General features: G+C 38.2%; 1 protein-coding gene across 2 annotated transcripts in view; it reads right to left on the bottom strand.

Annotated features, from left to right (window-relative positions):
• Positions 1–1,408: 1,408 nt before the first annotated feature.
• TTC1 (tetratricopeptide repeat domain 1) overlaps positions 1,409–25,081 on the bottom strand; it is a 32,937-nt gene continuing 9,264 nt past the window's right edge. The window contains exons 3-9 of one of the 2 annotated variants that reach the window (XM_054841927.1): positions 21,984–22,044; positions 20,053–20,165; positions 17,992–18,028; positions 16,131–16,279; positions 10,890–10,988; positions 10,018–10,072; positions 1,409–2,051 (exon numbers count right to left, since the gene is read on the bottom strand). In XM_054841927.1, the coding sequence (XP_054697902.1) occupies positions 1,918–2,051; positions 10,018–10,072; positions 10,890–10,988; positions 16,131–16,279; positions 17,992–18,028; positions 20,053–20,165; positions 21,984–22,044 (648 nt within the window). In that variant the 3' untranslated portion in view covers positions 1,409–1,917. The remainder of the gene's footprint in view (positions 2,052–10,017; positions 10,073–10,889; positions 10,989–16,130; positions 16,280–17,991; positions 18,029–20,052; positions 20,166–21,983; positions 22,045–25,081) is intronic. The other variant, XM_054841928.1, reaches the window with a different exon arrangement.

Genomic DNA, 25,081 nt, shown 5'->3' with positions numbered 1-25,081 from the left:
AGCTTAAGAGCTTCAGCCCAGCACTGCCTCCTCTGAAGCAGCCTAGACACCTTTGCTCCATAGTGTTCCAGGTCTCAGGAAAGATTTTTAATGTTTATACGAGTTCCAACACTCTGCCTAACTCAATAAGCCTTCCCTGCATTTGAAGAGTTCAGCAGGCAGAGTGGTTTTACAGCTAATTAGCCTACCTGGACCTGCAGAGCCTCTTAGGCACAAGCACAGTTCTCTCCCGGGTAAGCTCAGCCCTGCACTGGGATACTGGAGTGTGATGCACCCGGGCCCTGGCTGGCAAACTCCTCCACAGCAGCGCTGCAGCTGCTCCGAGGAGCTAAATCTTTCCTTAAAACCTCCCGTCACACGCCTACCACTTTGCCCAAACTTTATTAGTAAGGAAACTCAGCCTTGCACATTAGAAACTTTACTCCAGTAAAGCACCGCATAGTTACAGTTTCAGCATGTGGAAAGCCTAGAGGCTGGCTACTGTTATTTAGTTAAATGACATTTTAATTATGCAGATGTTAAAGGCTGCACAGGCCTCCCCATGAATTGGGGCTTCTCTCTTCTTTTACAACAACATTTTAATTCCCATAGACTTAACACACACTCACTACAGACTCCAGATAGTTTACAAACAAAAAAGGTAACCACAAAGTCAAAACTAAAAATGCAGCAGAACAGAGTTAAACAACAATAAAAAACCCCTCCACAGCTCCAGAGACACAATAAAGCACCATGAACGCCTTCGCTTGAGAAACTATTCCTTTCAGGCACATCAGTGTAAAGGCTGGAGCTCTGTAATTTCAGTCCTTAAGTACACACACAGAGACTTCCTGAAATAAATTTAAGATGACAACTAATAGCTAACAGCCAGCCACCACTAATTATTTAATTAATCATGTATTAAAATCTGCATGGAGACAGCTGAAAAAAATCTGCCTCCAATGTAAACATTTCAGCATCAATATACAAAACAGTAATTACAAAAGACACCCTTCTCCAAAATCTGAATGAACTACTTCAACAGCACCTATATATATATATAGGTACTTCAAAGTCTTCAAGGGCTGGTACACAATGAAGATCTTTTGCAAACAACTTTAATATCACTTGTTTGCCATTACAGATATCTGTAATATGAATCTCAGACAAGCAAGTTTAACTGATTTTATGGTACCATTACAAAAGTGTGTGTATACATACATACGCACAGAGTCATAACATTTCCTTGTTACCTTCAGAAAAAATAATAAAAAGTAAACAAACTGTAATGTAAGAGTGGCCTGAGGTTAATCAAATGCTTCAAATTAACGTCTTGAGAGAATGTTATTTGTGGGTGGCTACAAGCACTTTTAAAAACAATACCCCCATGGGAAGGACTTAAATAAGGCAAGAACTTCACAAACCAAACTGACAGAAATACCAAGCCTTTATTACAAAGAAAAAATATTCCACAGAAGAGGCTGGCTTGCTTCCATGCATGCTGTCAGTCCTATCCACCTGCTGAGTGTGGTGAAGTGCTAGATTCATTAATTCCAAAGCCTAATGGTACCTTGGGTTCTCGGTTACAGGTGCATCGGCATTTTGATTCAACTGAATTGCTTGCTAGAATTTTGTTGCCAGCATTGAACAGGCCAAAATAATGAGCCCGACAGTTGGACAAGCCAAACACCACAAGGGAAGAAAAAAAATTACAAAAAAATATAATAAATCACACACTGGGCACTGTTATCACTAAGAGAAGTCATATGACTTGCTTTACATCCATATTGTAGATAATTTCACAAGCAGGGAAATGAATACGCTTGAGTCTTATCTTCACTTGGGGAGTGTGAAGAATGTTTGCTGAATCCTTTTATTGGTACGTGCAAGCACACGGTCACGAAGCCTGAAAGCCAGCAGAACTAGATTGAATTAATGTTATCTATTGTTGTTTGGATTTTGAACAAAATTGATGGAGTATGAACCAGTTGATGAATCCTGTTTTATCTGGAAATTTTCTGTTGACAGGCCAAAGGGGCGGAGAACCAAATTCCCAAGATCCTTCAGTTTGCCTACAATGAAAAGGAGAGATAACATAAGTGTTACGCCGAGGGAAAACTCCCATTGAATTATGCTCAACTGCACAGGCCAGCTCTACTAATTTAAGGTAAGTCCTGTGGAAATCTCTGCAGTTTGTTGAATATTTAGGCTCTGACATGAATTAAAAAAACGTATCTCAACGGTGATGTAGTTGCTGTCAGCTCTGGGGTTGAAAAGAGATCTCTGTGCTGGTTGGGAGCAGCGTGCCAGGCAGCCCGGATGAAGAGCTAGTGGCTGCAGCCAGTCACGGCTACATGGTTACAGCTCTCCAGAAGCACCTTATTTCCTCAGTTACAAGCTCTTGAGGCACAAGAGTGTAACAGCTCACAACAATGCACTAGTCTCCTCTACACTTACGCTTGGATCTAACTCTGATAGAAAAGTGAATGTTGGCAGCTAACACAAAGTTTTCAGTTCGGGTCAGTTTTGATGCCACTAAAGCTCTATAAACAATCAACTGTGTTATAACAACTCCATTTCCTAGACTACCAAAAGAAACAACGAAAGCCAAAGTTCAAACTGCTCATTTGTAATTATTAAAAATCCCTTTCTAAACGTGTATATTGATATAAAGAAAAATAAACCAAAGTCATCCTTGCAACTGTGTCTGCACCTGCAAGCTAAGCAGTTCCACCTGAAGCATCCAACTTTACAGCCATTTTGCCCACAAAAAACTCAGCATGTCATGTGACATCATTAACTCACTTTCAAAACTACAGTTCTCCAGGACTAACTTAGCACTGCTAACAGCTCTAAGCAACTATTATTTAACAAGCATTGTTAAATATACATGGGGTGTAATAGTTAATATCTAAAGGCTTCTATCAATATATATGTGTATATATACATGCTTTCTGACTCTAGAAAATGAGTCTTGCTACTACCTATAAAAGGGGAAGGACAACAAAAGGACATCCTTTTTAAAAAAACTGTATCTATATTGACATGATAAAATAGATAAAATGCATAATCTTGAACAAGAAGCAGAGATAACAACTGTGATGTTGGCTAAACACAAGCTAACTGAGCCCCTGGCATGACAAGACAAAGGAGGAAGATGGTCAGTTTTCCAAGAAAAGCATTATTTTCCTCCTGGCTTCAGTGCAAAATTGTAGACTAATTTCCCAAAGAATAAACAGGAAAAGTTTTGACAAGTTGAAGCCTACCCTAGGTTTGCACCCACAGGCTGCACACCACCTTTCAAGAAGCCATCTACCTTTACTAGATCTTCATGGCAATGAATTTTGTTTTGCTGGGAGTTTTGTGCATGCACACGGTGGAGAAAAAGTGACAACGATAGCCAGCACACAGGAAATCCAGTTAAGCAACTACAGTACTCACAATCACGTAACTAAAATGTGCAAATGCCACACCTATTCCTACTTGTGTGTGTGTGCTTTCTGCGAGCCATCTTAAGTCATGAGAAACATCTCTGTTATTCTAGTCATCTTCTCCTTTATTTCCATTTCTAAGCTAACATATTAGAATCTAACTGCAAAGCCATATGAACACTCATCATTTAATTTCTTTGCTTTTCCTAAGTTCGTTTGTCTGAAACCCCTGTTTCTGCCCAGCAGTGCAATCGTATCACTACTGCTATTAAGTAAGTTTCCTCACTACTATGCACCAGCCAGAATTTAGTCCAGGCTTTGTTGCTAAGCCATACTGAAGCAGTAACTTCACAGCAGTGATAAAGAAGTGCAGAAACATAAGGAGCAAAGCCATACGTAAGTTCTTTACAGAAAGAGACAAGCAGTATTTATGTTGCACAATGGAGTACAAACAGATCAAGAGATTTGCCTTGCCTGACACCGCATGCCTGCAACCGAGCTCAAAACAGATATCGTATCCAAGTCTCAACTTATCCCATGGAAGCAGGCCCCTTATCGCTTACAATCTGGCAACAGTTCAAGACAGGCTAAACACCACCACCACTAACCCAAATATGCTGGTTTTTTTTTCCAATCACATTTCCAAAACTGAATTGGGGGCGGGGGGAGCTTATTTGAACATTTTCAGAGAAAATACAAAAAGAAACAATAGCTGGGAAGAATGTAAACATTTTAATCTAAGGAACAACTCAGTCCTGCATAAAGAAACTAACAGCTAGCATTACTACAGTACTCCCAAATATACCAAAGTAATTAAGATCTTGCATCAAAGTGCTGGTTCACAACTGGGTATCTTGACCAAGCAAGATTGGTCTTTGAGAGTCAACATGGAAACTCCGTGACCTTACACACACAAAAAAGGCCACCTTAGCCTACAAAAGCAGCTATTTGGTGAGACAGAATTTTTCTTCAATTTGATTTTTCTTCTCCCCCTCTTTGGATTAACAGATGAGGTGGTTGAGTCATCTGGCCAAACTCACTCCAGTGAATGGCTTAGCTAGGATTAGCTGCTTTGTACAGGTGGTGGTGGGTTTTTTTTTAAACTACACCCTGTTTAAGCTAAGTTAATAGTTAAGTTCATAATTTTATATTGCATCCTAAACCCATTTTGGTTATAAAACTATAAAGTTGTTCACAGCATTTCTACAACTGGGATGAATAGTTGCAATTGTACCTCTAGGAAAACATTTGGTCATTGCTTAGCTTCAGGTTCGGGGTGAGAAGTGTCTTTGTCCACCGGTCGCAGAGTCCTGGCATAGTCTGGCATTGCTAGAGCCAGTTGTAAACAGTTTGCAAGTTATCCAGGCACTGCAGCTGGCTCACGAGCAGACAGATGAGTTTGCCTGTTTCAGGAAACTGTGAAAGGTCTTTTCTAATTGGAGTTAGTACGATGGCTCTTTTCCGGTCACACTAGAGCCAATAAACACAGAACAACTGTCTTGGTATTCTTGCTTGTAGCTAGGCCAGCTCTGTGGGAGAAGCTAAAGACTATATGATGTATTGAATACTTTATTCTTCATCTCACTGTGACTGAATAATTAAAACAATATAGTCATAGGTCACCTTCCTGTTCTATCACTTAAATCCACATACAGCAATGCCTTTTGGTACAGCCACATTTAATAAATTGTTAATGAAGCAGAAGAAAGCCTTGCCTTTTCCGGGAACTCAAGCCTAAAGCACTGCTCCTGCTGTCTTGGCACACATAAACCCATCATTGTAGGAAAGCATTATTTCCTCCTCCCCCACTCTCTTCTTTCATCCCTAAATTAAGATCTGTAGTTAAGTCCAACCTCCCCCTCCCCCCCAAAGCAAAGCTCTCTTAAAACAGAGACTGTGCCTGAAGGAAGGAAAAAGGCATGTGGAGCTGTGACTCAGCTGCAGGGTTCTCAGCAGTCAAACACTCCCTTGTCCCTGAGCAGGGTCACATTCTCCTCTCCGAGACCATATTTTCATAGATCTTGTTCTTTATATTTTAGAAAGCCTACGTCTACTTTCCACCTGGAACTCCAGCACATTAAGTTTCTTCAGCAAAGCAATATTCAGAGGTCAACAAGAAAACTAACTGGTAAAAATCAATTTAGAGCTCAGAAGTCTGGGATTCATTACTCACCTAAACTGTAACATCCTGTTGCAAAAGGCAGATGCACAAAAAGATTTTTCATTATTTACATTAAGATGTAACAGCCAAAATTAATTGCTATTCAGTCTTTCTAGCAATAATTCTAGTATAGCTGCTAGTGTTCATGTGGCATTCAGAAGTTGAAAAGCAATATATTGTGTTAAGAATTTTTTTGGATAAAAGACAGATTTCCTGATGAGGTCTCATCTTTGCATAACTTTCTGTATTACCAAGAGCATTTCTTAGGCAATTAAAAAAGCGAGGGCAAATCGTTTCCCTTCCCTAAATGGTAAGCGAGGACTGAACTAAAAGTAACTATATATGAGCTCTGGTTTGACTATTTAAAGTGACATCCCTATATGCAATACTGGGGTTTAGCAGCTTAGTTGCAAATACAACATACCCTTCAGTATCAAAAAAAACCCCAAAAAGAAGAGACTAATTGTTTAGGCACTAAACCTAATAAATAAATGATCTCATGTAGCTGGAACAATCTCTTATTGGCAGAAAGGCCCAGGTAAGATGCTCTGATAGTTCTTCCCATTAATCACATTGATAATCAAGTACATTTCACTATTTTCTGGAATACACTCATTTATAACTTAAACTGAAAGTCCCAATATTTTTTTAATTACATTTAATGAACTCTGTATGTAGAGGATGGGTTACACAGATTGGCATATGTTCCATCCCATTTTTTTTTTTATATCCAATATACTTGGCTCCCCTGCAGCCATGCAGAAAAATGTATTGTCATCCTAGCAAGGTTTAGAAGCTTGGGGGCTAAAACTATTCCAAACTTCCCCTCTTCTCACACCCTCTCCCCAAAGGAGCTGGTCCTAGTTATCACAATAATTAGTTTCTCTAAACAAGACTAGCCATTGCACAATAGCTGGAAATCTTTGGCTTTAAAGTCAGAAGAGGAATAAAAAAGAATGCAGAAAATGGTCAGTAGATGTTCACGTCCTGGGCAATTATTAAGGCACAGGACACTCACATTATGAAAGCGTAAAGGGAAAGAGCCACAGGGATTTAAACCTACATTCAAAGTGTGCTGTAAGTTAAGCTTCCTTTAATGTGAGACTCAGAGGTTAGTTCAGACTGAGCAAACTTCAGCGGCAGCACTAACCTGCAAAGGCTGAATGGAAAATATGAAAATAAATACAAATGCCAGCTTTGGAAAAGTTAGACCCTTGCAGAACACAAAGCAGAAATGAGCTTAGTTTGGCAACAAAATGTGCTCTTTCTAGTGACATCAGCTTCCCCAATCACATGCACTACCACTTGCACACAAGAATTCATAGTTAGGTAGTCTGGAAGAAAAATCCAGCCAAGAATGTGTGCTCTGACTTATTTACACACGATCACTTAAGAAGTGGTTTCAGCTTCTGACAAACTATGTGGCAATGAGCTGTAGCACTGGAAAACAGGAAACACACTTGGGAAAGGAGGAAGATGAATTCCATTTATTTTGATTTGTTTGTACACAGCTCCAGTTTTCATGGCAGTGTTAGTTAATTGGGTATACCAGGACTTAGTTTTAGTTGAAAGAATAAAAGCCTGGAAAAATGATGTTACTGGCCGATTCATTGACTAAAATAAGAATTCAATTCAATATCCAAACTTCAAAGGAGCCAAAGCATGAAATTCTAAAGATTTTGTTAGTTATTAAAGTTTAGTGTCAGTGCTCCTGGACCAGGCCTAGTCTGGAACTATTAGGATGCATCTGACTTGCTCTCCTGGACCCAAAAAATCTGAGGTACAACCCTGAGCTGACTGCCTTGTGAGAGGGCAGGGGAATGAATCCTTGCACATCTGGCACTTTTTAACCAGTAGTCAGCTAATCTAACAGATTACCACAAGCACTTGTCTATTCTGACACAGTCCTCCGTAAATAGCATTAACAAAGTTCTTGAAAAAGAGAAGTTGAAACAGCTTAAAACAAATACACTGTACAACAAAAACAATCAAAAGAAATTTCTTCACCACCACACTGTATCAGGTTTGTTGTCTTTCACTCCTTCCACAACTCCCATCTAATCCCCCTTCTTCAATTGTAAGGGTTTTTCCTTGACCTCAGACAGAACAGCAGCATTTTGTAAACCTTGGGAAGTATTTCCTTTCCAGCCCTTCATCATTAGATCCATGATGACATCATTGCTTTCCCTCTTACTGACAAGATCCAGGGAATTTTATAACACTTATAATTAGTCTGGTTACTGCCTGTATTCCTAACTTAATTTCAAGTGTTCTATTAAGAGAATGTATTATAGAAAAAAAATCCTCAATTTGTGTTACACTAGTGATCACAAGCAGTGCTAAGAATAAAATACTGCCTGCCCAACTGACACCACATTTTTAATGATACAAGTGATATTTTATATGAATCCTATTATAGGCAAAGGTTATGGATGGACATAGGGTAATACGCTGTACTACCCAACTCTCAGTCTGGTTTTCCTGGCTGTTTACACCAGCAAACATCAGTGTATCTGCTTGCATGTATGTAACATCACTAAAGATGCAATTCCTTTCTCTAGAATCCCAACACAAACAGCCTGAACTGGTTCCCAAAAGACCACTTCAGTTCTGAAATCTTAACTGCCACTGGATGAACACTTTTAAAAAAAGATCACATCTAGTCTGAAAACTGGGCAAAAATTAGCAGTATAGAACTAGGTTTGCAACGACAGTTTATAAAGCTGAATTTATTATTTCAGTATAGTCCCTTGTGATTAGTGAGGCACTTTAGACATCAGTAACAAGGGTACAAAGGGAGAGATCAAAAAAGATCAGGAATTGTTTTCATATTACTTTGTGTTAAAACCCATCCCGTGTCCTACCAATGGGCATGATCCTTCTGGAGATTTTCTGCATTTGTCATTTATTTATAGCACTATCACAAGTAACCTTCTTTATTTATGGCTTAAGTACAATGGTGGAAACTGAATCTGATAATGTAGCTCTAGAAAGTATTACTGCAACTTTACTAGGTCAAAACAGGTACAAAGCGAAAGCAAATCAGACTCTCTGCACAGCAAGAAAAAAAATAAATTAAAAAAAATCAGCTTCAGCATAAGCCCTTGGAACAGCCTCTTCTTCCCAAATATTTTAAGAATTAGTGTTACACTATGCAAGACAGACTGAGTTTATTTAACCCGATTCTCTGCAGAATAGCAAAACACTGTCTTCCCCTTTCCCATCCCAAACCCTCAAAGCCTACTCATCTTAAAATAGCATTTAATCTACTACTTGTCACACCTAGAATAAGTAAACAAGTAACTAGTGAAAGCGATTTCTGAAAGAGGTTAGGTACAGTTAGTTTCTCTTTATCATATGCTGTTGGTTTGTCCTTGCTCTTTTGTGTGGATTGTCTAAACAGTACAAATGAAAAGATTCTATAAAAAAACCCCCTCATTTTAAAAAGCACCAGAATGTCAGATTGACTTAGGTAGTGTCTGAACCTGTAAGAATTAAGAAACCCTGTTAACTAGGAGACAGTAGACAATGTTGACATCACTCTTTTTTTGGGCAGGAGGTTGCCCCCAAAACTGTAACACTGAGTGGTGCAAGGGAGTGCTTTATACTTAATATTACACATGAAAACCAATCTTTCTTGGGCTATCTTACTTAAGTAGTTATTCTTTTGAAATACATCAATCCAGTTAAGATATTATCCAAGCAAAACCATACAACATGACGATGTGGGCACATACATTCAAATGAGATATTAATTAAATTCTCTTTTCTACAAAGAAGTAGAGTCAATAGTGTCCTTTGGTATAAAATTGTAAAAAGTGAAGAGATTATGAGCTCCTAGCAAAGCCAGGTGCCTGTTTGTAACATTAGGTAGGTCTAATTCAGCTTCCACACAAACAGAAGTGAAATACTATATAAATCAAGATAAACATGAAGACTTGGAGGTCTATAGGTTGGAAGTGCTACAAAAAGAATCAAATTTATTTCTGCAGATACAAGATCAAACATGGTCCATTATTACAGCTGGTTGACTTCTTTTACGTAAAGGTTTAGCGAAAACCCTATTTCATCTCTTTCATGGGAATGTTCCTTTGAAGGTTTACTTGCCAAGAGAAAGGGCAGAGCAGTTGGTCTATTTCAAACTATTTCCCCCTGCTTTTACGTGCATCAATATTATATTGGTTTAGAGGGTCTTGAGTATTTCTTTCTTTAAATTTAACTGTGCCTTTTCTGTATGGGAGAATTATTTGGCTAGAATACTTACTGTAGGTGAAACCAAACAATAGAGAACTACGAAAAAATCAGGAGTTTAGTTTAACATAGAACAAGTATTTCCTTTAAGATTTACCTTCCTTAAATTTTCTACAAGAGATTCTACTCGTGCATTTCTGTTTTTCTAGTAGACTATGAAGATTATTATGCAAGTTATATGTACACGGTACTTACCTAACATTTCTTTCTTTAATTTTTCATTCCGCTCTTCAATTTGTCTAGGTAATCGCTGTGGAGAGAGATAAAAATTGGAATCAGACCCATGCTTTCAATAATACTGTAGGTTAAGCTTAGGGAATTTTCAAACACATACCCAGGATACAGTGTTTATGGTTTAAAAGCAATCCTTATGTCAAACCACACTTTCATCTTACTTTGGAAACCTGTAATTCATCCTATGACATCAGTTCACATAAACACTAAGTCATAACTTCTAAGTACAGGTTTCATACAGGCATACATTTCTAACTGCTGAAAAACAGAGCTGATCTGTTTTCTTGGAATTTTAACTAAAAAGCTTATGAAATTTAAGAGACTTACAATTAAAGTATATTTTAGCCCTATTTCCTCTGCTGCATGCATTAAATTTGGTAAGAGAGGCTAGAGGAAGTAAGCAAGCACAGCATTTGACTTCTGAACATAAACACAGGTGTAATGAGAAAGCATCCATAAAGTCATTTCTTAGCAGCATCACGCTTCAGGGAAATCCACACTGTGAAAACATGAAGATCTTCTAAATACAAATATTTTATCAGAAGATCATGGAATTAACCATCTATGAATTTCAGGACACAGTTTGATGAGCAGCATCTTATTATGCAATATACGGCATAGTTCTAAGGAGGACAGGGTATTACAAATTAGGGCCTTGATTTGGCAGTTCCTCATGGGGAGGGAACGCTGACAGTTCATCCTGAGCAAGGTACTATTCCAAGAAGACAGTTCCTTAACATGCTTTTTGCCTTCTCAGAACTGGCACCAGTGTTAAAATCTGTTGCACCATCACAAACAAGCTTATCACATGGTTCTAGTGAGCATTACGTAACTGCATGGTCTGCATTCCTAATGATGTGAGATTCCCATTTATGCCTAGAACAGCTGTGACATCTTCCATCCTTACACGGTACTGGTGTTTTGCTATATGACTGTAAAGATCATTTTTAATTAGAACTTTATATTCACTACAACTAAATTCACCATTGTATCATTTAAATTCACATTTTCTATACATCAGTTAAATACAATATTAAACCAAACTATATTACGAATGCAGTCACTTTTTATACATCTTTTTCATATTTTTCAGAAGTACTATTTCAATCTTTTATGCTGTGCTTATTACTGTATAATTCTGGCAGTTCAGCATGCCATTATATGCATAACTACGCTGTCTCTTCTTGTGGAGGTCATAGCAAGTAAGACAGAGCTGCTGTTAATGGTGCTATCAGTGAATTAATTACAGTTGCAGACTATGGTAACAGGTGTGGAATTCACTCCTGATACACTTCCCTTGTGATAATTAACTTCTCAACATAGTTAAAGAATTCATTTCCTAATCTTGTTCCTTCCTGTCATTTATAGCTCCAGTCATCATGGATACGTTTTGTGATCCTGATATTCCTGCCACAGTGAAATAATATGTTCACCTCAAGAAAAAGCCCACTGACAAAGCTGCCTGGCTATTCCTCTCCAATGCAGGATACGCTGGTGAACACAGGTAAATACACTTCATTTTCTATAGTGATGGGGAAGAGAGGTGGTATACCCCAGAAAAAACCCAGTACTAAGGAACAGAAGGCAGATATACATGGATGGCTAAGCTCAAAACCAGCCCAGGCCCAGCATCACCACCAGCGAGCCAGATCTAATTAGCCCAGTCAGACCTCATCTGACTCCTGCTGACCCAGAGGGGCTTATTAAGTTGGGTGCAGATCCGGACCTAAGCTGCCTGCATGAAAACGTGTAGATATCCCCAGGCACTAAATTCAGTTTGCATTGTGGCTGTGAGATTGCTGAATCTTGGATGACTTTGGCATATATAGCGCATGTCTCTCACATTTGGACATTAGACTTTAGGAGGAAATGAAGACACAAATCCTTAATTTGAAACACACGCTCCATGTTTTGTCTGTCTGAATGCTACTATTCCAAAGACCTAGCATTTCTCACTCCAGAAATGTACCTGCAAGGTTAGTTATCTTGTAGAAAGGTGTCCATAAGGACAGCTATTTACCTGGTGTCTATGATACTTATCTCAAAGTACAGCTTCTTTTGGTAAATAAGTTTATCTGGCCTGCCAATCCCTCAAGCTTGTTGAAGCTAAAATTCACACAAACACTGTTACACACGTGCTAAAAACAAAACCTAAAGATTCATACCTTATAATAAACACTTTTTGGGAAAGCATCGATAGGGATTATTTGACCACAAAACATTGTAATTTCAAACTGATTTGGCATTGAAGATGTCAAAAGTAACTGAAGTGGGTGACACTAGGATTTAAATCAAAACACTGGCACTGTACTCCTGAAATATAAGTAGTATTTAGTTTTAGAGCAGCTACCAAATCAGGAATCAAAGCAAAGAACTACTGTGTATTTAATATTTTTAAACTGTCATTTAACAAGATCATGACATTTCCTAAAGCAGTATGTGAAATATTTTGTATGTACAGGAAGGAGAAAGATTTGCTCTAACAGTGAATGAAGCCAGTTTTCAGATTCTCTTGATTCATCATTTTCATTATCAATGAGGAGGGAAAATGCTGCTTCCTGGTCTGCTACATATTAGATATGTTAACCACATATGTAGAATCAACATTACAGCTGTAATGTTTTTTTTTATTATGAAATTCAGAGATTTATGAATTTAGAGATTTATTATATTATAAAAAGCGTAAAACTAGCTGTCAGTATTTTGTTAACATTTTTTCAAGAGGAGAGTTTGAAGCTTCAGTCTCAAAAGTTTGCTTCTACCCTGAAACTTGACAGAGAACAAGACCAACTCAGGGCAGAATGTCCTAAATCCCACTGCAGTGTAAATTGAGGGCATTTGTACAAAGTGTTCTGCACCACATGTGAGTGTAAAGCTGACTAAAACGAGGTCAAGGCGCAGAAGGTATATGCAACAGTCAACCTCTGTACTTCCCAGCAATGAAAATTAAGAATAAATTACTAATCGTTCTAAAATATTCTTGAAAGATGGCCAGGAAGAACAGCAGCACTGATTCTCTTCTAGCCCAAATCTCCACTGGGTACTGAGCAAGGGCTCTTCTGTCAGATTATTAGAGGCATATTCACTGAAAGAAAATCGTGGTTTTGCAAGACATATAAAGGACAGTATCTACACTTTCAGGGGGCTCCAATCAGCCAAAATATATCTATTTTCAACTCCTTACATTTTGTACCGACTACTGACAGTGCTCCCGAGTCTTAATCCATGGAGTCCTGACTGGTGGTTCATAACAATCTGTCTGATCTTCACAGTTGTTCTTTGTATGATGAGCTGCTAAAATGCACTCCTTATACACTAATGCTATCTTACCACGTAACTGACTAGATTACACTAGGCCTCACTCTGGAGCTAGTCTAATGCTATAAGACTACAAGCTACAGAAACTAAACCCCTTTGTTTCCTTTATAAATGTCAGCAGACTCCTTGGCTGAATTCCTGGATCAAATAAGCCATAGTCTCAACTAGGAGACTCTAAACAAGGCCAACACAAATATTCTTTTCTAGACTGTGATGGACCCATCACATTCACTACCCGTGCAGTAATGATGTTTGACAAGCTTGTCATTTATTAAGCCATTGCCAAGAGCTAGGTGATAAAGTGTTCTCCTGCTCTCAACCAGATGCACGCAACAAGCATCAGGGGGTTGTTTCACAGTACAATAAACTGACCTTGTCAGTCGGTGCTGCCAAAAGGGATGGCCCCGATTCCTGCACTGCCTTGACCACGTCTTGTTTCCTCCTCACTAGCATTTGCAGTAGGATTTGTCTGACTGCAAAAAGCCAAGGCAACATACAAGTATTTACTTTGGGGTTTTTTGGTTGCTGGCTTTTTTGCTCACTCATTGCTGTTTTTCCCTTTAGCAGAGGTAGTTGTCTGCCAGACTCGTACATAGGACCAGCCATCCCCTAGGGTCAGACTGAGCTAATACCAGCACTAGCACAAGGAGAGCAACTGGACAGCTTTGTCAGCAGCAGGCAGTCAGTAGACCAGTTTAGCTGTTTTGTGAAACCACACCCTTACCACTAACAGGAGTTACACAGTTAAGCAGAGTATTTTTCTGCCATCAGGGCAACTGATCCAGTCCCAAAGGAAGTAATTTCAGGCAAGGCTAATATGCTATAAAAGCAGTTTCTAATCTGTCACAACACTATAGTATGAAGAAGGGGGGTACATTAAAAATAAATAAATAAATCACCACTAATGACTTATTTTCCCAAGTGGAGAGTTAAAACAATTAAACCCAGGATGTTCAAAAATACTTCTGTATCAACATATTCAAAGTGGTTTTAGAGATAATTTTGTGGGTGAAGCAAATGATTTTTTTCTTATTTATGGAGCAGAATACATTGCAGGTTCACTGATGTGAAGCTGAACAAAGATAACGATGCCCTTTGAAAATTTAACCAGATGTAAATAAAATCAAGTATTGGCACATGAATTTGGGTGCCCAACTAAGAATTATGCTTTAAAATTGCATCCATTTACCTTAAAGTGGTAAAGAATAGTTCGGCTGTAGTTCTCCCTGCAGAAGACCAGGCTCTCTAGTACTTGCAAACCATTCACCTACCATGACCTGAAGCTCCCACTTCGATAAAAAGTGACCGCCACTGTACTTTTTATAGCGGCTACCTTTCATTAACACATGTTCCTTCAAAACCACAGGCTGGCTGGCCACATCTCTACCACATTTGTCCTTTCAACACAGCCTTCATAACCTCTTTTCAAAAAGAAGAAAAGCCAGCAGCCTGTAAGAGGAGCTTTCTGCACAAAATAAATTTCCCTTCTTGCTACCCTTGTGGAAAGACCCTCTGAACTTGTCATATCCACAGCTATTTTCCACACCGAGCATTAACATACTAAAAATCACTAGGAAAAAAAATCACTTCCTGATGGTATTTTGCACAAAGAGTTATTTAAAGCGTCAAATCAGCAGGCTGTGGCAGTGACTTTAAATCCCCATTGAGTAGGGATTATTTACCTGTTAGATTGGGGTTTCAGGAAGTGCTAGAAGTTTACCTTTTTTCATCCAAGCTGACACATCCTAAAGGGCAAGGAAACTTTTAAAAGCATTTGCTGACACTGAGATATGGCAACGATTTTGCAAGAAATGTTTAATCCTGAAATATTTGTAATTTGACTGAAAGTGGACATTGGAACACAGTACTAAGCTGCAGAATTTTTTTTTTTTTTTTTAGAATTAAGAAAGTAACTGAATCAGGAGAGAGTGCTATTTGCAACCACAAGGTGCCCTTTTCTTCAAGTGAAAGGCTAAGTTTTTGAAGATTAATAGCAGACCTCAGTCACTATTAGTAAAATAACTCCAAATGGCCAACACACACAAGGGATAGCAAAGAACAAAACCAGAAAACAGCTACATCAAGAAACAACAATATCAACATCTTAAAGTAGCTACATAGATACAGACTGATAGAATCCTGTTTCTGCCATTCTCAAAGTTATATAATCAGGTCATCAAAAAAGTAATTAATTTATAATTATGCCATAAAAGCACTTGACTGCTAATTTACCAATCAGAAAAATAATTCTACTGAAAGCAAACCAGACTCCCACTAATTAAACAGCCAGCAAGAACTATATTATAGGGTGCTTGTATTCTGATCTCCAAATTGCAGATCCTTAGTGAAGTGATGGCTACTAAAACACAGCAATGGTTCAAGCAACCTTTTCTAGCACATGCATAAATACAATTAACATCCTCAATCACAAAACTAGAAGGAAGTGCGCGTGTGTGCACGCACACGCTATTCAACAGCTAGGTATGTAATTATATGCTTACAGCTCAGAACACACATTTACTTTCACTCATTTTACAAAAGTAAAAGAGGACTATGCTTTATGGACCTGAGACGTGTCACGGAAGTTGTGGCAGTTCATGTAATCTTCCTTACGTAAAACCAGATGAGAAAACTACTACGCATTCAGACTTGGAAAAAAGTTTTTACCACTGCATATGAAGCTGCTTGCATAAACAGCACTGAATATTTAGAATAGGTGGTTTAAAGTTAGGCCAAAGTACACTAAAAAGGCTTACCATGCAAGCTTCTCTGGCTTGATGAACTGATGGGTCTTTTTCTAGGACTGCCTTATAATCTTCCAGAGCTTCATCTAGTTTTTCTGTTTTTTCATATAGTTCTGCTCTCCTCAGTAAAGCTCTAATGTAGTTAGGATCTAATTCCACTGCTAGAAAACAAAACCAAAGCACAGTACTGAAACATTTTTACACCCTTCAAATTCTTAAGTGTGTATAAAAATAACTATTAAGAATTTAATAATGTAGCTTAGAAACAAGAAGAGTCACAGTTTAAAAGCTAAGTCATAATTCAGAAAGGCATACATCTGCCTGTGAAAGTCTAGTGCAAATGATCATATTTCATTTAATGTCTACAATCTATCACAGACAGAAGTGATTTATAATGTACAAACATTTAATTTTGTAATACTAGACATGCAGAGATTCTAAGTGATGCTTCAGAAATTTTAAGGACCTATATTTTTCAGTTTTTCTATCTTTAATAAGTGTATATTATTAGATTACAGCTAAAGTTAAATATACCTAAAGATATATATAGCTTATCTCAGTTCTAGTTGAGACAAACTCCACGTGAACTATTAGTGCTCTTCTCAATTTACTCTAATATCAAACAGTCAAAACTGGGTTGGGAATCCACAAATGGTTATATTAGCTCTACAAATTAGGAGAGAGGCATACTGACTGAATTTAAGTTTTTCCTCTCCTTATTCCCTTGGCAGCCATGACCGCATTTACAGATGCGGTTAAGACTGAATTCTAAACTTAACAGTAACCTGCAAAAGGTAATTTCTCAATAATTTCTTCATCCATTTTTCATCACAGAGAGTATGAAAGACTGCCCATTTTATAACCCATTAAAATGGTTCTTGGGACAATTAAATCTAGGATTATCTAGCTAAATATTCTAGCTTATTTCTTCTGGAAGGACAAAGACAATGCTACAGTCAGCAAGTTGCAGATTAGTGTGAATTGCTCTGCTGTGCTCCAAGTGTTGCATTGCAGTTTGTAAGCCAAGTCCCTGGGGAGTGTCAAGCGATGGCAGGTTTAAGTCTCACTGCTGCAAAGCAAACCGATTCCTTTCAGCCACTACAAAATTAGCAGAACTGTTTTTCAAAATGCCCCACCACCAAAACAAGGCAAAACCCCAAAGTGACATAGGCCAGATAGAATTTGTTATCTTCAGGAATACTTTTAGCATGTATAAACTCTTATTTACTGTACAGGCAGTGCTGGCACGCAGCCATTGGATTAGTTTTTCTGATGGGTCATTTAGACTTTTTTCCCCAGCTGTCATGGGGAGTGTAACAAATATTCGAGCATGGGTGAGTTGGTGGAAGCAATAAAGCAATGCACAGCTCAAATGATTTCACCAGAAGTTTCAGAGAGAAAACTGTGCAGGACAAGAACGTGAGAGCATAAGCCCTTGTGACAAAGCAAAAGCCTTACATAAAAGGGACTTGAAAATGCTTTTAATTCTATAAGGCCTCACGGTTCTTTGGAATCTGGGATTAAATCAAGATTTGGGGGGCAATGGCAGGTGGAAGTGGGTTTAAAATAGTAGGTGCAAGGAAACAGCTTCCATAATAAAAAGATTTTCCTATTAAAAAGAAGTACAAACACCAGCCTTATTGGCAGAAGAGAATAGAAAGTAAATTATTACAGACAGGAAAAGTTTGATAGACATTTTACAAAATAGATAATATAAATAATTCTAGATTCTGGTGTCTTCCACCACAGCTTTCTATAGATTCTTTAAAGACCCTTATGCCCCAAACTACAGCTCTGCAGTAAGGCACTAACTGGTGTAATTTATGTATGAAAGATCTGGCACAAGAGCAGCACGCAGAAAGAAATGTCGTACCTTTGCTGCAGTCACTTAGGGCAGCTTCTGTCTTGTCCTAGAACACAAAATACTTTTGTCGTAGTTAAGTCGTATTTCTTGGGAAACAGATTATTTACAACTGCAAGCAAAAAGGTTTGTCTGGCATTCGAAGGAACTGGGATGTTCATGTAATCAAGGCTTTTCATACCATTGCTTCTGATGTAAAGTTCTTTACCAGTGATTAGCTTCCTCTCTGCGAAGGCTGCCAGCGTTCAAATTGCACGGCTGCCCTGCTAATCGGTCTGCACTGAACAGCCGGCAGCAAGCTACAGTCAAAAGGCTGAGTCACATCTGCAGGCCTTGGCTTAACTGAGCTACAGCTTTTCTACCTTTGTCAAGTAATTAAGGGGTTGGAATACATGGTTCCCAAGACTCCCAGCTAAATTCTTGTCTGTACGAGCTAAGACATTTGGAAAGCAGACACTGCCTTTAGCACTAATACAGCTTTCTCCACAAGGGACAACGCCTGAGACTTCCAGTAGTGGTAGGGACAAGATTTTAGTGCACCAGACAACCATGGTTAGAAGATGAGAGCCAGGCAATCTACTTATAATGAAACAAGAAAGGGGAAAAAAAAAAAAAAAAGCAAAAGAGCTGAGACAGAGTTCCTATTTTCATCCAAACTAAAAGGGCTTAAAAAAAATAATCAGGCTGTTCTGTGCTTGCATTGTTGATCTAAGTAGTAGTAATCTTTCTACATCCAAGGAATTATTTTCTCCTCCATAAAACAGAAGCTCTCTCACAGAAGAATGCCTCAGTAGCCTTTATTCTAGTGCAGAGCAAATGGGTGCAGCAGGTATAGAAGAGCAAACTTAATGGGCAAGTTAATAATATGAATCTATTTTCAGAGTAATGAACTGGTCTGTCAGGTTCCACTGATCTATACTGGTGAGATACACTAGTTTGTGCACAGTTCTTTTATCATCTTGGGCTCCTTTGGGGACTATTGGATTAGTTTCCCAGTGATATGAATAGTTAGCATCTGGATTATGAGGAGGTTTTTCAATTTATAGCTTTCATATTTTAAAGGTTCCAGCTTCTGTTATTACAGATTCCATCCCATTTTTCCCTTGTCTGCTCAAACAATTCAGTATCCCAACAGCAAGTTAGATTATTCTAGCTGAAGAATACTCTATGCTGAGTAAGAATTTATTTCTTTAGGCCTAAACATGGCTGCAAGGTACATTTCTAAACAGAGTGGTATCTGTCTCAATAGTAGAGGAAAACTGCAAGAAAGCTCCCTTTGCAAGAGGGTAAACTGAGGATAGGAGTTACTGTCCTATTTTTCTATAATAATTTAATTTTAAAAACAAAGGCAAAAATAGGGAGTAATGTCTCCTGAATTCTTAGTATCTCCTCTTTCTAAAGAAGTGAATGTTTCTGTTCAGACAGATTGTGTGCTATGCATTCCATGCTAACTGCATTGCTGACTCTGGTAACATCTGGGCACCTGTCCCTGGTCAAGGAATAGAAAACATATGAAGAAAGCTGCAGCCATTCTATCCAGACCATGCCCTACTATATAGGTATGTCCTACTATATAGCAACTGTGAAGGAAGCAGACTAACTGAATTAATAGAGCCATAGTCAGGAAGTCCTGCCTATGCCTCAAAGCATTTGAGCCAATTAAACAAAGACAAGTATATGACAATCCAGGCTTTTAAAAAAAAACAAACCACTAACTACCTACAATTCTGAACAATCTAATACATGGTCTGCATACACTAAACATGCTTAAAGACATCTGTTCCACATGAACTTTGAATTTCATTAAAATAGAGTGAAAGAAAAATCAGTGTTTTAAACATAATGCAGAGCAACTTTGAACAGCTGTTTGAACTGCAATTTTCAGGTTTGTATTCATCCTCAGTAAAACCAAGCGTACCAGCATTGCTACTGGGAGCATGACGGACTGAGCAAGCAGCAAAACCTGCAAACATCTGGTTCCTTTGCCATCCTTTATGCACCCCTAATGACTTCATTAGTGCATTTGTCATCTATTCAATACATGGTGTTTCAAAAAATAAAAAGAATATTCACCTGTTTCATTTTTGCAGCAGCTCTGTTTGAAAACAAAACAGCCCTATCTTTTTGGAAGCAGGCTGGACAAATCTGCAGAGCCTTCGTATAAGAGCCTTCTGCCTCTCCATAGTCTGCAGAAGCAACAGGAAAAAAATGAAACAGACCATTTATTTCAAATGCCAGTACAGTCAGTGAACCACATGGCCAAGATTTCTTTGGAAACATTTCTCAATATATGATGCAATATTAAACAAGAGTCAGTAGCTGTTCCCAGACAAAGTGCATTACTAAGTAGTACATAGATCAATGACAATTTGTTATTTCAAAATCAACACCCTTGTAAAAGCAGAAATATAGTCCTAAGCTTAATGTAACAAAGTGCAGCATGATGCGCATATAATTCTCATTCCTGAAATTGCTTCATTCTATTTGCGTACCAGCCTTAGAGGTGGAGTTTTTTTAGATTAAATGTATCCTTGATCTGATAGGAAGCATGTGCTAAAACATGTCACTGCACCGATACCTGTTCAAAGCAGCTATGGAAATATTTCATTTGCCACATCATCTTCAATCACTGACTTAAAGGTCAGTCACCACAAATGCATTACCACCTGAAGGTCATCCATCATCAAGTCTGGTCTAAAGCAAGGATGAGTGGTAAACCACCTGGGATTATTAAGTTATTCATTTTGTAATAAAGGTAGAGTCAAGAGTGAAAAGGCCCTATACTGACTCTGAATAATGCCCGGCCAGCTGACAAGTGCTTTGTCCTCAGAGCAACTCTTTCTGTGCACATTAGCTGGTGACCATCCAGGTGCTTAAAAGTATGTGTATTTCTGATTAGTAAGCACTTTGGCAGGCACAGGTATGCTGAAAAGATCTGCCAAACAATTTGTCAAGAAGCAGCTATGGATGAGACTTCACAAGAAGATTCAGCCAACATTACACGCTTGCTGCTTTCATGGTGCGAGCAGTTCCCTTCTGCCTGCTCTGATGCTTGCCTGAATTGGTAAATCATTCCCCAGGAATCTTGTTCTCTTAGCACACAATAAGAGACCTCCAACAGGAAGGCCACTGTCTGGTTATCAAGGTATACTTCTGGGAAGGGGAAGTTGGTTGTGTCTGTGCTGATTGAGGAAAGTATGAGTCTGCATTTCCTGGTTTCTTTGTGAATTCTCTAGCCACTGAAGCATTAAATGAAAGGTAGGTGTCAAAATCACCTCCCCCTTTATGTTTTTTAATTAAAAGCATTGGTAGTTATTTATTATTGACCTCAGCCCTGTTGTTATGTATTAACTGTTCAGAACATGGTCAGTTCTGGCATAAGCTAGAAATTTACCTACCTCTAGATTTTTTTTAATATATGTATGTACATGTACATCTCTATATACACACGTATACATGCATGTACATACATGTTCATATGTACATGTATTTCTACTTACATATGTGTGTCTATGTGTATATAGATGTCTATACATTCACACATACACATAAATAAAATGTATAATAGACAGAGTCAGTGGATAAAAAGAAACATGCAAATGTACCAAGGTATGAGAGAGTTACTGAGCCACTCAGTCCTACATCAATTCTAAGCGCACGCATTAGCAAAACTCGGAGCCTAGTGGAAGCTTTTTGATTAGTAAAAGAAACCCTGGCACTTGGAAGGCAGTCAATTCTGTATCATGTTCTTGGATTTAAACACTTCACTTTCATGAGAATCCTGCTTTAATAATCCAAGTCTTTGTGATTTAAACATAACTCTTAAGGAGGTCTGCTATCTCCTTCTGTTCTCTAGAGCTGGATGAAAAATGATATAGATGATAAATTTTAACAGTGATAGGTATGGGATCTTACTATGGGTTTTCTGCAACATCACCATGATGGCTAAGTATTAATTTAAGATCCTCTCACATCCATATGGTGTTAAAAGATTATCAACTCACCTCCTTTCTTGAACTGCTCATTTCCTTTCTCCTTCAGCGTTGTGCTCTCCTTTCTTCTCTTCTACAAAAGAAAAGACAACGTCTCCAAGTATTTAATTGAAATGAACAAGTAGGTCAGCTGCAGTTCCAAATAAAGTATGAATGGAAATCAGAATAAAATATAATCTGAAGAATTTTAACTAGTACCAAGATCACTTGCTTGTAGTCACTGTGACATGATATACTTTGTATATCCATGAAACACTGGAGTATACCAACAAGGCAATTAAAAAGCTCCAGTTCATGGACAAGAGTGTGCAGAAACAGCATTCATAGTGAATCACGTGGTTTAAACCAATACATTAGCTTTTTCGCTGGCTGTTTGCTTCTCCTTTCCAATGTAATTAATTCAATCAGTGCAGGTCAACTATATAGAATATACTTTAGATGTAAAGTCTCAAAAGTTTTGCTTGAAATAATTCCAACTCAAATTCACAGTTGCTTTCAGAGATGTACAAAGCATGCTGAACTGACTGCATTAGAAACAGGTCCATGGGTAATACTGCCCTGAAAGATTTCTTATGCAGACAGCAACTAAACCATCAGACCCAGAGACAGGAAGATTGTTCTGTTACACACTGAAAATTGCACATGCTGAGCAGAGTTGTGTTTTTAACCATGAATATTTTAACAGTACTCTTGGCACAAGCAAAGTTGACATGAATGCTCTTAGCCTCTGACACAGAAAACAGAGGATGTCATCAAGGCATCTCTTCAACCTATTTACAATGGAAGTCTTTCACATGCAGACATACCTCACACAAGTAAAACCAAAGCAGTAAAAGAAAGACAGTAACATCAAGAAACAATGCTCATGCTCATGAATCATTTCTATGGTAGAAAAATGATCACTTGACCACTGATTTTGCCCCAACACACATGCATACACAGAGGACTTAAATCAAGGTGTCCATAAACTACAGATAATTAAGCTATTAAAAAGCCAACACTAGGAAAAGGAGCAGTTTCCTTTCCTGCAGATTGTGTAAATCAAGGATTAATGCAATTATCAATATCACACAGAACATCTCCTTGGAAACAGCTAAATATAGTACTCTGTGGAGCGCTGCACCATCTCACAGCTATGCCAAGTAGCTGACAAACAATACAAAATCAGAGGTTCTCTCCTCTTGCTTTTATTGGTTTTGGAAAGTAATTCACCCGACCACTGTCACCATCTTAGTAATAACAGATCACAATGTTTTGAAAACTAGACTCAGGGGAATGGCATTCAGTTGCAACACACAAAATTACACAGTAAAATATCATCTGACCCTTTTGATACATGCTTAGATCACTGAATTTTTTCCTATCACCTATTAAATATGTTTTCTAATACTCATTGCTCCTCACATTTAAAAAAAAAAACCCACAAACCAAACAAAAACCAAAACATAGGTCAGACAAAGCATGCACCACTATTTAGAAACTGGCTTTCCTCCAGGGTGGACTGACAAACCTACACAAGTCCTTCCACAATGTCACTTGCACCAATGTACACAAGCCAGCTGGTGCTTTCTAAATATGAACAAACAAATTTGAGCACTTAAGGCACAAGCTGCATTAAAAGTACAAATTCTTTGTATATATGCAGGATTCTGCTGTTCTGCACAGGGAATATGGAACTGCATTTGAAAGCTGTACCCAAACTTTCAAAGCGCCAGACAGAATAGCTCCAGCAAGGTCACTGCCACATGTGCAGTTGACCCTCCACGGAAAGAAATTATTGAAACATATTGAGTGAAAGCACAACAGAAATAATTTTCATACCAGTGAACAAAGCAGCTGGATTTCAGCACAGAACAGGTTTGGAGATGATGATCCTACTGGAAAACATGAAAGCTCTACATAGGCAACCCTCATTCACAATAAGAAATGCTTGAAACACTAGCCCTACTGACTTCATTGCTCATGACCTATTTAGAACTGTTCTTTAAGTGCCATTAACTGATTCACTATTGCATAAGGTAGAGTTACAACTCTACAATAACAAAAGAAATTTTTTCATATAAAATGAGAGCTACAGCATGGTCACCTGATGCAGAAACCCTAAAAAATAATGGAATACTGCGTGAAAAGCCTTATCTGTATTATCATTATTTTGCATAATTTATTAAATTATTTACAAAATTATAAATTTATAAAATTATTAAAAATATTAAATATTTACTCCAGTTAAGTATTAAATACTAATATAAAAAGTGGTTTGCAGCAAGAAGGCTTCAGGAGAGCTAGCTTTATATTTAAAAAAAAAGAGTAAAAGGAACAAAAAAAAAATTCTTCAGTTGTGGAATTCCTTCTCAGGTAGCCAAGAAGATTGTGACCTATAGTGTCAACAGCACAGAAGAAAGACCAAGGTGGCTGTGTGGCCATGTTCGCTGGGGAAACATAGGCAGATGAAAGTTCTGAGCAACTGAAGAGCTTAAGGACTGTCATGCTGGGAAGCTGATGATTCATGCAACTCTTCTCCTCCAAAAGCCTGTTCCTTGGTACGTCCTCTTGCCTGCAAATCTAACTGCACAAACTTGACTGACAGAGGAGTATTAGTCACGTAACTGTTACAGACACAAACGTCGGTGACAGTCTTGGAGTCACTTCTGACTATTTGACCAGAACAGGTGTTGTCTAAGCATGTTTCAGAAGCCAGCAGCATTGCTAAGAACACTGTATATGGTATTATGGCTTACTCAGCTCCCTGGAAAGCAGCAATGCAAGCAATGCACTCCTGGTTCAAAACCAGTATTTCTGTTATAGCTTGACCAACATTTTCAAGATAGTCCTGTATTAAGGGTTTTAGGCTCATTCCAAACTGTACAAGTTTTCACAGAATTTTTCAAAAAGGTGAAGTCCAAAGGGTACCTCATGCGTCATTCTGGATTTGCATTTGAAGTACAGCCCAGAAGCAATACATAGCAGCTGACTATGCCTAAAAGCAAATTCCTCTGGCTTTTCCACAAAATGTAAAAGCACAAGTATTAGCATGCCACATCCTAAACGCAGTGCCCTCTAAAGCACACTATGTATTTGTGAAATAAATACCTAATTTATTCTTCCATATA

Source organism: Grus americana, chromosome 14 (genome assembly GCF_028858705.1).
Source record: "Grus americana isolate bGruAme1 chromosome 14, bGruAme1.mat, whole genome shotgun sequence".
In the NCBI taxonomy this organism is placed as follows: Eukaryota; Metazoa; Chordata; class Aves; order Gruiformes; family Gruidae; genus Grus; species Grus americana.
Note: the sequence above shows the minus strand (reverse complement) of the source record. Positions and strands in the feature narration are given on the sequence as shown.